We start from the raw sequence: 16,666 nt of genomic DNA on the forward strand, positions 1-16,666 counted from the left end.
TCGGTTGAAGGTGCCGAGAGGCCAGGCATTAAATGGACAGGGGCAGTTACGTGCTTTTGAGACATTAAATTGCAAACATCCAGTACGTTACATGGGCACGTAGGGCTTTCTTTGCTGGAGTATTCCTCGCCTCACCAGAAACATTGCTGTTGTGTGTTTCTTAGCTCTTTTTGAATCCCACGCACGCCTGGAAACCTTTCGGGCCCGTTCCGCGCGCCCGCGCATGCGCAATGGCACCACACGCGCGCGCGGAGGAGAGGAGGGCAATAATTTTTCCGTAACCTGAAGCAACATCCTCCTGAGTCTCCATAAAAAAGGCGGGAACTAGCCAAAAGGCCGGGGAGTGATGGGACTTGCATATCTGCAGTCCCGCCCATTTCAGCCTCTGATTGGTGGGTATCCTTGGCTCGTGGTGGAGGGGCCCCCTCATTGGCTGTTAGACTCCCGGGGACGGGCCCGCGACGCCGGTCCCTCTCCCCTCACCTCCCCATCTCAAGCTGTAGACGTGGGGCCGCGGCCACAGGCGGTTAGGGGCAGGGGTGTGGGTGCCGAGCAGGAGGCGGGGATGGGGGGGCTGCGGCTGCTGGCGGTGGCCCTCACCTGCTGCTGGTGGCCACCCGGCAGCCAGGGTAAGACGCTGCGAGGCAGTTTCAGCAGCGCCGCGGCCCGAGACGCTCACGGCCAGAGCATCGGCCACTTCGAGTTCCACGGTAGGTGCGGGGGCGGGGAGAGGGATGAAGGCTCGTGGGCCCATCCCGCGGCCCCTCCCTCCCCGCCTCGCGTGGGGAGTCGGGAGCCGGCGGCGGCGAGGCTGGGGACCTCACCCAGCTCACCTGCGCTTCCTGCGTGGCCGGCAGCCGCCCCCATCGCAGCTTCCCGGAATCGTGGCATGCGTTTATGGCCAGCCCCTGTGTTGCTGCTCCCCAGATCCTTGTCAGCACCTCCCCCGGTTAGTGGCTGTATTCTGCACCTAAAAGACCGTTTCCCCAATCCTCCCCGTACTAACGAATGTGCTGATGACTCTTCCTGCTGCCAGTTTCGAGATCCTTCGCTCAAAGAAGCATCCTTTGCTCGCTCCGTTCTCAGCCTGATTGTATACACTAAGGCACCGTAATTCGTGAAGTCCCAGAACTTAGATTTCCTGGGTTTTGTTCTTTTTGTTTTAAGATCAGTTTGCTAAAACCTACTTGGCAGCAAAGAGGTTTTGGAACCACCCACCCCTCCCCCCCCAAGCACCTGATAATCTAGTTGTCACAATTGCTGGGACAGTTTGGTTACCTCCCTACGAAAAGAGTAGCTTTACTGTGGACCACGAGGCCTAGAATTAACTTGACAGAAATGCGTGCAAGTGTATCCTGGAAGCTTCATAATTTGTATCCTCTGTGGCCCTTCTGAAATGGGCCACATGAAATGAGATTGCATTCCCTTCTGGTGTCCCTCAAAAATCCATAATTCTTCAATGAATGAATCTGCATTCATTCTAATTTTTGCTTTATTTATTTGCACCCTCAAAATTTGAATGTTTTTCTTGGTATATACTGCTGGTACTCTTAATTTGGCTACTACTATATTTCAAATAATTATTTGCTTTGATGAGGTTAGGATCCTTTCATAGAGTCTTTAGCATTAAAAGATGCAAGATCAGAATACTGTCCTAGAGAGGATTCTTAGGAGAAGATAATAAAAACAGGAAGCTAATTGGTTGGGAAAGAAAGTTAAAGTATTGAATTACAGAATTGTTGGTGTGAAGGGAACGGAAACTTTATTATTTTTAATCTGAAGTTTTAAAAATAACTGAGAAAAGGAGATGCAATCCATTTAACAAAATCTATTGTGGAGTAGACCTTGGGTGAAGGAAGAAGAAACTTGAGAGTTTTATTATTTTTTTAGGTAACATTTTCAGTTACTTAATCAACTGGCTGTAACTATACTTTGACTATTGACAGTGATAGTAATGTCACTACAATAAATGGTACAGTCTGGACAGTACCAGAAAATCTGGCATGTATGGAAGCTGTGACATGGCTTGTTACTCGTGACTCCCAGACAGGCTTAGACAACCCTGATGTTTCATGGTGATTACCTGATAAACATAGGGGAGAAACATGTAGTAAATCCAGATTTCTCAGGTAAGATTGAGGAATAGAGTGTTCCAAGTATATTAACATACACACTTTCTCTCTTTTGTGTGGGTGTATTTTACTATTACCAATTTTCAGTGAATTCAAATTCAGGAAAATAGTAATAGAGCATACAGTACTGAAATATGAACTCTAATTCAGAATGTGATTTAAGATGTTAATAGGGCCTTAGAGTCACTTTTAAGGCTGTTGATAATTTATAACGTAATTCGTTTATATCAGAGACTTAGACAGTTTTTGATACATACTATAACTTTAAATTTATTTAAAATGTTTAGTCAAAGTGATAATAGTAAAAACAACAGAAACAGGAGAATAAAAAGATCTTCAGATGAAAAAACAGTCCCGTTTCCCTTCTCCTCACCCAGAGTCCCTTTCCCTAGAGGCAACTACTTTTTGCTATTTCTCTCCTGGGCCTTAAATGTAGTTGCTGTGTGCAACAAGCCTCATTCTGTAGTTGTCTTACAACATATATTGTTCTGAAAATTCCTTTGTAAAAGTCACAGATGTCAAATTTTGTATCAGGTCTACCCCAAAACCCATTTATTTAACCTTTCTTGCTATAAGATGTTTTTGTTTTTTATACTAAAAGAATAATTAAATATTAACAGCCATGTTATATTAAAAAACAAAAGAAACTTTGGCAGGAAATTTCTATGGATAGTTTATAGGCAAGCGTTAAAGATGTGGAGTGGTTGTAAAATGAGGCAAAATTCTATCACAGTGAATGTCTACATACAGAAGTGGCTGTTTATTCAGTGAAAAACCATGCGTTATCAGCTGAAGTATAAGGAAACACCACACATTGTTTTGGATAATTAATGTGAATAATCTCTTGACTTGCATCTGAATGGGATGGTCATTCTAATGTGACCTACCTAGCTAAAATGAGATTTAAGACAAACTGTGCTCTTTTAATTCCCATTTTGATAAATAGAGGTATTGAATTGTCCTACCGTCTCAGTTCCATACAAGACCAACTAGTTGATAATTTTTGTTCTAATATCCAGGTGACCATGCTCTTCTCTGTGTCAGAATCAATGACATAGCAGTAGCCATTGGAAAGGAAGCTAAACTCTACCTGTTCCAAGCCCAGGAATGGCTAAAGCTGCAGGAAAGCGGTCACGGTTATAGCTGTAGTGAAAAATTATCCAAAGCTCAGTTGACAAGTGAGTATATCCTTTTTTCTTTGATCATTATGTATATTTTTTTCTTCCTTAATGTCGGGAGTATAATATTTACCTATCAAGATGTTTCATGGCACAGCACATATCACACTCTGTTGAGCACATTTTAAGCTAAAGTTTAAGGAAACTAATCTTTTCCTTGATCAAAAGATAGAATGCCTTTTTCCCCTCTTATTCAAAATATTTGAAAAAATATCCAGATAATTTATAAAGGTGTACTTTCCTACATTCAGACTTCTCACAGGTCACATAATTCATACCAATATGGCAGATATATTTTGACGAAGTGGCAGCATGGAGTGAATGATAACATTTGTTGAATGCTTATTATCTGGTAGCACTGAGCTAAACACTAAGCTTGCATTATCTCAGTTAATTGTATAATTTAGCCCAAGTGATGCTGTTTTGCAACATGTTATTGGGACTCGGGGCCAAGTCATATGGTGACACAATGTGTCATTTTAGAATATACCAGCCCCACATCATTTGTAAACCTCTAGGTTTGCCTCTGGAGAGGCTCTACTTTTATTATTCTAGTTGCCTGAATTCTTGAGCTCTTCCATTCTCATCAACACTGTCCCATGCATTAGGGTGTTTGCCATCCAGAGTGAGTGCAGATCTTTTTAATATAGAAATGAAGAGCATATGCCATGCTACCCATTTTACCCCTTTGAAGTTAACTGGTTGTTAATTAGGAATATGAGACATCCATGAGAAAAAAATAGGAATTATCCCTCTCCCCTTTCCCCCCTGTATTTCCCCTACCATGTTCTGCATAATGGTGAATCTCTGACTCTTCTTTCAGTCTAGTCAGTTAAGCACTGCCATTTCTAAACATCCAGTCTTCTTAGTCTTAGCAGCTGTCTGGTTCCCTCATAGCCTGAGTAGGGATGAGAGTACAAGTCCCCAGTCATTGCCACCCATTGTGGGGACCTTTTGTCTAGGTTTGTGAGATGACATTGACAGTATGCTGAAGAAGCCTGAATGACTGGATTCAGATATCAAAGAGACAGTTACTTACATAAAGTTATTTACCTCAACCCTGAATTTTAGAACTTATCTGGGAAATTCCTACAAATGCTCATTATCAATTCTCTTTTCCTTTCTACACCAATTTAATCATCTAGGTGTTCCACATATGTGTGAAAAGTTCTAGCCTTCTGTCCCCAGTTCTCGTAATGTCAACCACCTTGCCCATCCAAACCTGGCCCTCTTCCAGTGTTCCCTGTTTCAGGAACTGGCACCACCATCTATCTAGGGAATAAGCTAGAAACCAAGGAGTCTTCCAACACTGCCCCCTTTGACCCCTCTATCCCCTTCTTGTTTCGTAAGTTACCTCTCAGTATCTCTTGAATTCATCTACTTTTCTTCATCTCTACCCCCACCATGTTATTCCAGGCTGCCGTAATCTCTCGCCTGTACTATTGCAGTAGCTCCTACCTGGCCACTGCAGCTATGCTGGTCCCCCTCTGGAATCAGAGTGATTTTTCTGAATAGCAGGTTTGATCATGTCACATTCACATCCTCACCACGCCCTTCAGTACTTCAGTGGGTTCCTACTGCTCTAGGACAAAGACGGCCCTCCTTAATCGGATCAGCAAAGCCATCCGCGTCTGTCTGTTGCTTACCCCCGACCCCAGCTTCATCTCACAGCATTGCCCCCTTCAGCCTCATTTTATTAGTAGCGCAGGTGTTCTTTCAGTGCCACCCTGGGCCTTTGCACAGGCTTTTCCTCTGCTTTTTCTTCCTTCCCCTCTTTGGCTCCTCCATCCACTAAGTTAACACTTGAGTTTTTATAGCCTGTTGTCTTCCTCCACAGCATTTATTTTAGTTACAAGTTTACATTTTATTTATTTGTTATAAAATCAATCAGTGAGAGCAGCAGGGCTCTTTTGGTCTGTTCATTCATTCATTCATTCATTCACAGCACTTCCAGTACTATGCTAGGCACTAGTGATAAATCAAGGGACCAAAATACTGACACTCTCACAGTCCTTAAGGCTGCTGAGGGTATAAGTTAGATCACTGTGAATAAATGTGAAACTGGTATTGTGATAAGGACTATGAATGTTAGTTACATGGTACTATGAGTGAGAATTTATGATACACTAGTGCTCAGTTAAGCATTGACTAAGTATTGGTAGGATGAATTGTCATGGAGCTTAGTGCTTGAGGGGTTTTTGGTTAGTAGGTCATTTGCTTTGTACTTCGCACCTCAAAGTCTTTTTCTTTCTCTATTAAAAACTTATCAGGGACTTCCCTGGTGGTCCAGTGGTAAAGAATCCACCTTCCAATGCAGGGGACGTGGGTTCGATCCCTGGTCGGGGAACCTAGATCCCACATGCCACGGGGCAACTAAGCCCGCACGCCACAACTACTGAGCCCGAGCGCCTCAACTAGAGGCTCGCGTGCCTCAACTATAGAGCCCATGTGCTCTTGAGGCCGCGCACCACAACTAGAGAGAGAAAACCCACAGGCCACAACTAGATAGAGAGAAACCCACCATAGACCTGCGCACATGCCGCAACTAAAGACCCGGCGCAGCCAAATAAAATAAAGTGAAATTAAATGAAATAGTAACTTATCAGACAGTTTAAAGCTTTGAGCTATAGGAATCGATTTGTTTTCTTATATTACATGATCAGTATTGTACCATATACTATATACACTTGCAAAAACATAATTTTTTTATCAGTCAAATACGTTCAGTCACAGAACTTACGTATATAGAGAGACTTGCTGCATTGCAAAGACAGCTAAACTGAGAATCACTGCTAGTAACTTGTAATAAGATCTTGTTATCTTGGAGCTGCATTTTACCTATCTGTATAACAAGGAAGTTGGACTAGTTTTTTCTAAGCTTCCTAAAAGTCCTAAAATGCTGTGATTCTAATTATGACTCTTTAGGTGGAGTTGCATATGTAGAGAGCTATAATTTATAAAACCTCTTGCTGTTGTTTCTTTTTCTGTTTTCCCTTCCTCTTCCCTACTGTTAAGTGCAAGGGTATTCTTTGGAATTGTTGGAACGGAAGATCTCAGGAAACTGGAATTTTTGAGGAATGAAGATTGTTTTGTTAAATTTGGAGGTCTGAAATAAATTAAGTACTAATGACATATGTATCACTTTCTACATATGTAATCAGTTCTTTTTCCCTTAACAAAAGCCAAGTCTTAACAAAATCTGTATTCTCCAACTTCTTTATATTATTTTCATATTTATAGTATATTGTTATTTAGAAGCTTTGATGTATTGAAACAAAAAGCATATCCTTAAATTCATGACAGTGTAGTAGTATCACGTATCTGAAAATAATTCCTTGTAGAAATAATTCTCATTTCCTGACCATTAATGAGACTTTTAAGAATTAATAGCCTTTCACCTACTTGGTGATGAGCTCATTAACTATGCCTAACTCCTATGTAAAACCTTATTGCTGCTGTAAACTATGAGAAGATTAGTAGATTTGAAAACTCGCAGAGTTGAGTGTTGCTTGTGATTATACATTCTCCCAAATTAATGTTTGAGAAATTATTTTTCAGTCTTACTTTTTGCTTTTTTCTCTTTCAGTAATGTCATAAAACATCAGATTTTTTTAAATGATAAAAACTATTTTGTAGGTTTTTAAAGCAAACAAAGAAGATATTTAAATGCACAGAAAATGATGAGTTTATATGCAAAAATATTTGCTGTCAGATTATAAGAATTAAATGTAACTTTGTATATAAAACATTTTCAGTATTATCTTTTTACATCATATGCATATATTTCCTCTTGTACATTTGGTATATTGTATAAATCGCTTAAAGGTGTTAGTATTTTTATTATTCCGGGTAATTTTGTTAACAGTATTCATTTCCTTTTATAATATTATTGGGCGATTAGCCTTTCAACACCATTCTCTGCAATTCAAGTTTTGTTAATATTTGAGGTACTCATTGCATCAGCATGCAATAAGTGTGCTGTGCTGTAGTCTTTTGTTTCAAAAACAATGAACATGCAGTTTTGTCAAGAGGCTTATTTCCTAGGCATACTGAAAAAGACAGCAAGACAAAAACTAAGGCCAATATCACTTTATGAAGCACACTTTTGTTTTTATTTGATGTAGATCTACATAATTTAAAATGAAACATCAAAAAGTGTATTGGTGAAAATATAATGGTTAAATTTTTATATTGTTTTATCTAAGAGAAAAAGTGCAAGTGATAAAACCTCAACACAGCAAAGCCTTTATATAATGAAGTCCAGATTACATAATTTCGAGCTGCACATTTCAAAAGCCTTATTTCTGAGCTGCTATTGATCATATATTGAATTCTTACTAAAGGTCATCAATTTAACAGAAACTAGAGAAACTAGAGTCTTTGCTACTTTTTTCTAGAAGCTGTGCAGTAAGAAAAACAGTATAAATGTCAGCTAAATTAAGATATCCAAAAAAACAATGCTGTGGTATTCTTAACAAAATCATCTTGTCCAGTTTAACTACTATTAATGAAATTCCCAAATGTAAAGTTTAAGTCCTCAAAATTTGAATCCTGACAAGATAAATCTGTATCTCATTTATAAAGACAACATATAAATAGTATTTCTCCAACTTTTTATTAGGAAAATTTTCAATTATACTTACAAGTTGAAAGCATAGTACAACCAACATCTGTATATCCTTGGCTTAGATTTAATAATTTTATCAATAATATTTTGTTACATTTGCTTTATGTTTGTATGTGTGTGATTTTTGTTTTTAACTGAAATGAAAATAAGCTGTTGGTGCCTTGAGCAGTTCACCGTATTTCAGCATACATCTTATAAGAGTAAGGACATTCTTCTCCATAACCATTACCATTACCATAACAATACCATTACTGCATCTAAGAAAATGAATAATTTCATAATAACCTCTAAAATCTCTTCCATATACAAATTACCACAGTTATCTCAAGAAATGTATTTTATTTATTAAGAAGTTTCATTTTTTCAGTTGAGGAAAAGATCAAGACTAACTGGATGCAGTGGGGGCAATCTAGACTTGGGAATTGCACCCAACATAATCATATATTTTAAGAATACTTTATATAGAATCAGACTCTTCACACAGGATCTTCATATACTGTCTCATTTGCTCCTCACAAGAACTCTGAGTCAGATAGGGCAAGTATCTTAAGTTTACTACTGAAGAAAGAAATTTAGAGAGGTTAAGTAATGTATATGATTAGTAAGACTTGCTTGTCTAACTCTTCCATTGTCTTTATTACACATAGTGTTTGAGATGCCACTCTCCTGCAACACTCATGGTAGTAGTGAGTTTCTCTTAGGTCAGAATCATAGTTTTAGATCGAGAAGGGATCTTAGACATCATTTAGTGTTTCTCAAAGGGGGTGCTACTGGCATTTTGGGCAGAACAGGTCTTTGTCATGTAAGCTTGGATTGTATGAAGTTTAGCACAGCCCCCGCTTCAAGTATCTTGAAGTTGAGAACAATTGCTATGACAACAGAACTGTCCCTACACATATTCAAATGCCCTGCAGAGGAATAGCATTACCCTGGATTGAGAACCACTTATTGGTATAATCACCTTATTTTAAAGAAAGGAAAAGGACAATTAACCTTTATTCAGCAACTACTATAAGACAGATACCATGTTAAGTGACTCATATAACTTAGTCCTTGCATCAGCTCTTTGCTGTATTATCTTCATTTTACAGATGAAGAAAGTGAGTGTCATTGCTTATGTAACTTGCCCAAAGTCATATAGAAGGTAAGCATTGGAGCCAGGATTCAAGCGCAGGTCTGTGTGAGGCCAACATTCATGAGTTCCCACCCCAGCCCAACACACTATATAGATCTGACCTGGTATAACAACTCATATTCCTGTAACTTCTATTTTTCTACTTTTAGTAACTTTTTAAAGAATAGCCAATCAGGAAGAGATTTTGGAAAATCTTTTGAAGGTGTTTGTCAGTCATAATTTTTAGATATAATAATTTCCAAAGTTGAATGCTCCATTTTAGATTTAACTCAAGTAATTTTCAGAAATGTTACTGTGATGGTTACACAGCACTGTGCATATACTTAATACAGAACTGTACACTTAAAAATGGTTAAAATGGTAACTTTTGTATTGTGTACATTTTACCACCACAACAAAAAAATTTTTAGTGTTGCTAACTCGCTTGAAAATTTTGAAAATACTTAAAATTGAAATTCAGAGTTTCAGTGAAACTATTCTAGTCATTTGTGGTATTTCATAGAACTTTTATAGTGATTCCTTTGGTTGGTTAAAATACATTATTTTTACCTGCTTTATGACTTACAGAACTTATTCCAATACTACATCAGGGCTTGGACTACTGAGACAATAAGAACTAAACAAAAGAATTCTAATTTCAAATTGATTATGTGACTCAAACAATGAATACATTTGAGAATTTTGCTTTGAAAGTGCTATTTTTTTCTCTTTAAAGTAGCCATGAATCAGACTGAACATAATCTGACAGTGTCTCAGATTCCATATCCACAAACGTGGCACGTGTTCTATGCAGACAAGTATACGTGCAAAGAGGACAATGAGAATTCTCAGGTGGAAGATATCCCATTTGAAATGATGTTACTAAACCCGGATGCTGAAGGGAATCCATTTGATCATTTCAGTGCTGGAGAATCTGGTAAGAATATGTATTTAAATATATGTCCTAAATACGGAAAAAGATTTATGCACAAGTATCTTCATGTTGTGTTTTTAGAATACTGAAAATTAAAAACAACTTGTGTCCAACAGTAGACAAATGGTTAAAAAAATCTTCTTATAGAATTGTAACAGCTGTACTATTAAGTTTTAAAGCAGAACTGGAAATTTTGTATTGTATGGTTTCAAGTGTGTTAAAAAATGCGGAGGAAAAAAAAAATGCGGAGAATAAACAGAAAGAAGTACAAGAATATTAACAGATTGTTTCCATATTTTGGGTGGTAGAATTATGGATAGTTTTTAGTTTCTACATTCTAAATCTTTTTGTTTTTATGATAAGCTAGCTTTATTTTTATAAACAGAAAAATGTTAAGAAACTGAGCAGTCTAAATTAGTAACCCAATGATTAAGTGAGATAGAAACTCCACTACTTTGTATAGCTGTCCTTCACTAGGTTGTTTGAACATATTTAGGGGTTGCCTTCATTGGAGATTGCAACCATTTTTGAAATGATCAAAATTGATAAAACTTTCCAAAATCAAATCTACTCCCATAAAATATTTCATCAAAATTTTAGGTTGACAAAATTTTATGTTCTGCCCTACTGAAGTGAATTCCTAGCCCAAGCGAAATGAATGACTTCTTGTGATTAATGGTGGACATGCTATAAAGTATTATGGATTTGTAAATTAACATGTCAGAATGAAAACTAAAATCTCTAGACCATCTGTCAAAGAAAAGGGTTAGGTGTTTACCTCTTCATGAGTTCATTACCCACTTGGAAGAGTCAATCTGCTTAGAGAAAAATTCAGTCCCTTTGCATTACATTTGCCATCAAGGTGGGTGGGTGAAGGTAGGCCAGGAGTTGAGGCCACATTAGACTAAACCAGTTGTTAAGCTCAAAGTGTAAATTGCCACAGCTAGAAGAGCAACTCAAGGAGCTTGTGTTGTAAACAATAAGTCACAAGTAACTTAATGTATAAAGAAAGAAACTTTTTAAAAAATATCCTTTAGTTTGGGGGCTTCCCTGGTGGCACAGTGGTTGGGAATCTGCCTGCCAATGCAGGGGACACGGGTTCGAGCCCTGGGCTGGGAGGATCCCACATGCCGTGGAGCAGCTGGGCCCGTGAGCCACAACTACTGAGCCTGCGCGTCTGGAGCCTGTGCTCCGCAACAAGAGAGGCCACGATAGTGAGAGGCCCGCGCACCGCGATGAAGAGTGGCCCCCACTTGCCACAACTAGAGAAAGCCCTCGCACAGAAACGAAGACCCAACACAGCCATAAATTAAAAAATAAATAAATTTAAAAATTAAAAAAATATATATCCTTTAGTTTGAGAAAATACTTACATAGTGACAGAATGGGGTCCTAAACATTTAAAAATAATTCATTCTAAAAGTCTTTTCTGTGAAGGAAATGACATAATTGTTTTTGAATGCAAATGAATGTAAAGGTTAAATTTCACTTGATACTATTTTGGATCAATGTAGCTCACTATTGAAAGTTAATTCTGTCCTACCATTTCTTTTATCTTAGTAAGAGATATTGACACTTATTTTACATAGTTTGGAAAGGCATTGATGAAACCCAGGTCTAGTGATAGCATTGGATGGGTGGTTGGATTAACTTGCTTTTAAGGTTTCTTTTAACTATAAGGCTTCATTATTTCATATGACACTTATCTTTAGGACTGGTCAGGCTTCGGCAGGAAGTAATGCTCTTCTGTAGTCACTGTACACGCAAACCCTACTGCCTCTAGTGGAGTCCGCATCTAGTAGCCCTTCCCCCTCCTGCCTTCAGACAGGAGCGTGGAGACTCAAGAGGTTGTTTTATTTATTGTATGGATCCATGAGACTCACTGGATCCTGATATTCTTTTTCTTGCCTCCTTATCTAGGCTCTCATTTCTGGACTCTTTTCTCATTCCCAGTTTGATACCTGAACTTAGACCGTAGGCCATAAAGTAATGACATTTGTGCCCTGTGTCGTGCTTGGACTACTGAATGTCAGTCATCCTTACCCTGGCTCATCCTGAACCTTGCCCATATCTTCTAGTGTTTTTTTCAACGCCCTGAATTATGGCTAGCTTTTTCTTTAGGGTTCCCACTAACCACTCTGACTCAGTTCTTAGTCCTGACTCCTTTTGACCTATCTTCTCCTGTGACTGATTTTGATTTGATACTTACAGTATATCTAAAATCTGTCTTTCTTATACTAGAATGGGGAGAGTTACTTTGGTCATGTCACCAAGAGTATTTAAATGAGCGAAAAAATTTCACTATGATATGGATTTTCATTAAGCATGGGATTCTGTGCAAGGCTAATCTGTGGGGATTGATTATTAAAAAGTGCCGTAAGTACTCAAAAGTATTCATTGCTAGATGGCTGGCATAATTTCCAAGGATCACATCATTTTATTATTTAAATGCCTTAAAATATGATTAATTCTACATTGAAGTCTAAATCGGTGGTTCTCAACCTGTCACTGTGTATGCATATGGAGAGCTTTGGAAAAAATACAGATGTCCACCCCCAGAGACTGAGAGACTTGGTTTTGGAGTGGAAGCCAGGCATTTGTAGTTGGTCAAAGCTCTGAAGTTGATTCTAATGTGCAGAACCACTTAGCTAAAAGTCCATATTCCACATTGTTTTGGTAATGTGTTGGTTTCAACGTAGAGCCTTAAGAGTGATTCTTCCTATTCTGTAGCCTCAGGTATAGAATTTGTTTCCAGGGAATAAATTCCCAGTTAGTTCATTTTAGAAACTTTTCCTCATTTGACTAATTTTCTGCCCTGAGTAGAGAAAATTGATTTGCTATGCTTTTTACTGAGAATTGACTGCTAAAACATGTATCTTAGAGGTTTGAATTAGAATAACCTGGTGCAAAAAGCTACAATTAATGTTATATGTTACTCTGGTTAAATCTTACAGTTTGTTTTCTTTCAAACCAACTATGTATTTTATATCTACGAGACTTTAGTTCTATATTTTACAGACTTAGGTTTTTTTGTTTTTTGGTTTTTTTTTTGAATGTAGACTAAGGCAAGTTTGATGCTACTTGACAAAATACTACATAGGAATATCATGCTTCAAGGTAGAATAAAATAAAACTACCTCTTAAAAAATTAGAATCCTTGTTAACTATATTTGTGATTGGTAGAGACCAAAAGAAGAAGTACTCAGAATCCTGAGAATTAAAGCATTATTGTCTAAAGTAGACTGGTTTTCATTGGAATGGTATTACAGGCTCTGTCACACCTGCCATCTCACTGTTCTTAAGATTCCAGATTTGTTTATTATTTTCTCTTGTTCCCTTTTCTCCTCTGTCATCCTGAAAGATAATGGGTTGGATCTTACCTTTGGCTCTGTAACTTAAAGTAACAGAAAACTCTAATGCAAGTGGTATAGACAATAAGGAAATTAATTCTCTTACATAACAATAATTTCTGAGGCTTCTTCAGGGTAGTTTATTTAACATTATCCTACCCTGTTATCCTCTGACTGTCAGCTTTGTCACCTCCCTCATATTCACAGTTAAACTGCAGCAGTCTGGGCCGTACATCTAGGCAATGGCAAAATTCAGTGTCTCTTTTTTAAGAGCAAGGAAACCTTTCCCAGAAGATCCCTTATCACATTTCATTGGCCAGAACTCGACACATGACCTTGTTGTCTAACATCATAAGAGAAATGTATGTGAAGGTATCAGAAAGGTGATAAGGGTAAACCAACATGTCGAAGTAAAGGGTTAGGTTTACCTCTTTGGGAAAGGGGAATATTGGAATTTCTCTAATTGGTTTAGACTAATCAGGATTTATCTTGAGACCCTTGAGGGTGGGATGGACATTGGGGTTCTGAGACAGCAAGCATCACAGGTAGGCGAGAGTGTTCCAGGGGCTGCCCCATGACCCACTGACTCTCTCCTTTTCTTACCCTCTTTTCTCCTATCTCCCACCTGTTTTAAAATTAGATTTTAATTTCAAGGTGAACATAGATTACTTTCCTGTGAAGGATGGTGGCAGAACAAAAGTAAAGTTGATTGAAGAGAAAAAAAAAAACAGACTTTTTTTCCTAGAGGTGGTTTATTTAAAAGAACACTTGAGTGCAGACCCAGAGTTTTATCTTTAAAGTATCAGGGTCAAGGTAAGAATAATTTATGCAAAATGCAATGAGCAAAGTGTAGGACAAATGTCCTAGTTCAAGTTATTTAATATATTATCTCAATGAAATAATTTTTTGGTTACCGTGTTAGCTTTTTATGGAAGATACATTTAATCTTGAATAATCCTAAAACATTTTTTGCTAGTGACATGTGTCTTATTTTCAAAAGTCCCTTCCTCCTATATTATTCTGGTTCTCAATAAATAGTCTGGGATTTTCTTTTCATGGTGCATTTCTAACCTAATAGAGTCTGAAACCTTATCTTGTAATGAATATTTTGTAAAGTATTATAAATAAATAAAAATTTAAATAGAATGCTGTATTTAATTCTTTATACTAAGAAGAAAAGGTAAAAACAGATTCCGAACACAAGATAGCGTACTTTTACTGACACAGTTATAACACGTTTAGCTTACTTTCTGCCTTGTTCCATTACTATAACAATCCCAGGTTTATTGTCCCATTATTTCTAAAGCTAGAATACGTCTCTATATCAGGAATTTTAAAAGAAAATATGCCCATTCTGTTATTTGATATTCTCTTCCTGAAGTCTAAACATACTTTCTCACCTAGACTAGAGAAGTGGACAATCACCATTTATGTACGTAGAGCAAGAGAGACACCCAGTGGCTGAAATACTTCTTTCTCTCTCTCTCTCTCTCTCTCTCTTTTTCTCCTAACAATGCCAAAAACATGATTGAGATTGAACTGTTTATTGAGTATTTTTCCTACTATTAGTATCTTCTGGATGACTTTTCTAAAATTATTTTCCATACAATGTAAATATTCCCTTCTCTGCCTGTTGTTTGGAGTTTACCCCACATGGGAAACCGGAGCAGGTTCAGGGGTCACAGTTGGAATGGAAGTGAGTACAGTTTAGACTGTTCATCCACAGATTCAATAGAGACAGCTGTAGCCACTGTCACGATATCCAGTGTTATTTAGATAGAATATAAAAGCCCTAATATTAGGGACTAGGTTTAGATGTAACCAAGTAAATGTAAGCCATTAAACTCAAAGCTGGCCCCTGGTTTGTTATAAAATTTTCTGAAATTTCTGAAAAATGAAGACACAGTCAAAAGATTCCAGGTAACACAGAAAAAGGGGTGTTTATCTTGAGGATGCGTGAAGGCTACTGAAAAGCTGCTGGTAGAAACTGGAGGCTGCTTAATGACTGGGACCGTTTTTAATATAAAATCTGCACATTCATATGCTCCGTTCTTGTCGTTACCAACCAGCTCCCTCTGCTCATTCAGAATTTCTGCTTACCCAGAATTTTCATTTGATCAGGGCCTGGTTTGACTCCTTTGGCCTGCTCCATCATCAACTCTTTTCAACTCCGGTTTCTATTGCCTCATCCTTTCTATGTTTTGTGGTTTGATGTCCCAAGAGAACATGATCGGCTTCGTATCTTTGAGAGCCAAGTGATGCTGCTGGCCAGTGACTAGCCTTTGGTTCGGTAGCCACTTGGTCAGGTGTTTTAGTTTCAGTCACCTGTGGAGTGGAGTCCCATGGTCTCCATAGGTTTTCCTCTTTGACTGAGCTGAATGCCATTTACTTCAGAAGGAGGCCTGGTCGTGACAGGTATTTTGACACTTTGTCCAAATGGGAATTTAAGGTCATGATACATTCCAGAGCTTTGTTCTTAGGCTTTAGCTGTATCAGAATCACTGAAGGACTTATTAAAACCAGAATGCTGGGTCCCGCTCCCTGAATCTCTGATTCAGTAGATATGGGATGAGTCCCAAGAATCTGCCTTTCTAACTACTTCCCTAGTGATGGTGCTGCTGGCACAGGGCTCACACTTTGAGAATCATTGTCAGGGTATATAAAACTCTTATTGACTGACTAAATCTATTTTTAAACGTCTTATAAAAGAAATCCACTTTGGGGGAAAAAAGCATATCTAACTGAATGCTGAAATCATTGTTTTAATTTACTGTTTCGACCAAAACTACGATCTTGTGGTTAGTCTTTGGGCTTATTCCCTGACCAATATGACTTCTTATAGATTGACTTCAGTGTAATCTGCGTTCTTATAGTTAAGACTGTATCCTAAAGTAGAAAATTATTTGTTTCAACAATCTTCCTTTTTTTTCTCTTACAAAAGTAAATGCTATGACTTCAATTAGAAAACAAGTTCTGGAAATATACCGATGGGAAGATTTGAAAGCAACCCAACACTATAACTGGCTTGTTCCTTTCTTCTCTTCACAGGGTTACATGAGTTCTTTTTCCTCCTAGTCCTAGTGTACTTTGTGATTGCTTGCATTTATGCGCAATCATTGTGGCAGGCTATTAAGAAAGGAGGACCCATGCACGTGGTTTTAAAGGTTCTGACAACTGCATTGCTGTTACAAGCTGGTTCAGCTTTCGCTAATTACATTCATTTCTCCAGGTAACTCAAAACCATTAAAACTGTGTTCATCATTACGTCTAATTAATCCTAATTAGTCCACCAAAATTATGCTTGCTTTGATTATGAATGATTTTTTTCACA

The 16,666-nt window shown here is 38.0% G+C and overlaps 1 protein-coding gene across 4 annotated transcripts in view; it reads left to right on the forward strand.

Moving 5' to 3' along the window:
* Nucleotides 1-491: 491 nt before the first annotated feature.
* GPR180 (G protein-coupled receptor 180) overlaps nt 492-16,666 on the forward strand; it is a 39,050-nt gene continuing 22,875 nt past the window's right edge. For 2 of the 4 annotated variants that reach the window (XR_005017246.1, XM_036831799.1), the window contains exons 1-4: nt 492-710; nt 3,152-3,310; nt 9,788-9,988; nt 16,384-16,564. Coding sequence is in view for 3 of the 4 variants with exons in the window: in XM_036831799.1 (XP_036687694.1) it covers nt 566-710; nt 3,152-3,310; nt 9,788-9,988; nt 16,384-16,564 (686 nt within the window). In the remaining variant the exon portion in view is untranslated. The remainder of the gene's footprint in view (nt 711-3,151; nt 3,311-9,787; nt 9,989-16,383; nt 16,565-16,666) is intronic. The other 2 variants (XM_036831800.1, XM_036831801.1) reach the window with 2 other exon arrangements.

The sequence above is a fragment of the Balaenoptera musculus genome, chromosome 18, assembly GCF_009873245.2.
Source record: "Balaenoptera musculus isolate JJ_BM4_2016_0621 chromosome 18, mBalMus1.pri.v3, whole genome shotgun sequence".
Taxonomy (NCBI): domain Eukaryota; kingdom Metazoa; phylum Chordata; class Mammalia; order Artiodactyla; family Balaenopteridae; genus Balaenoptera; species Balaenoptera musculus.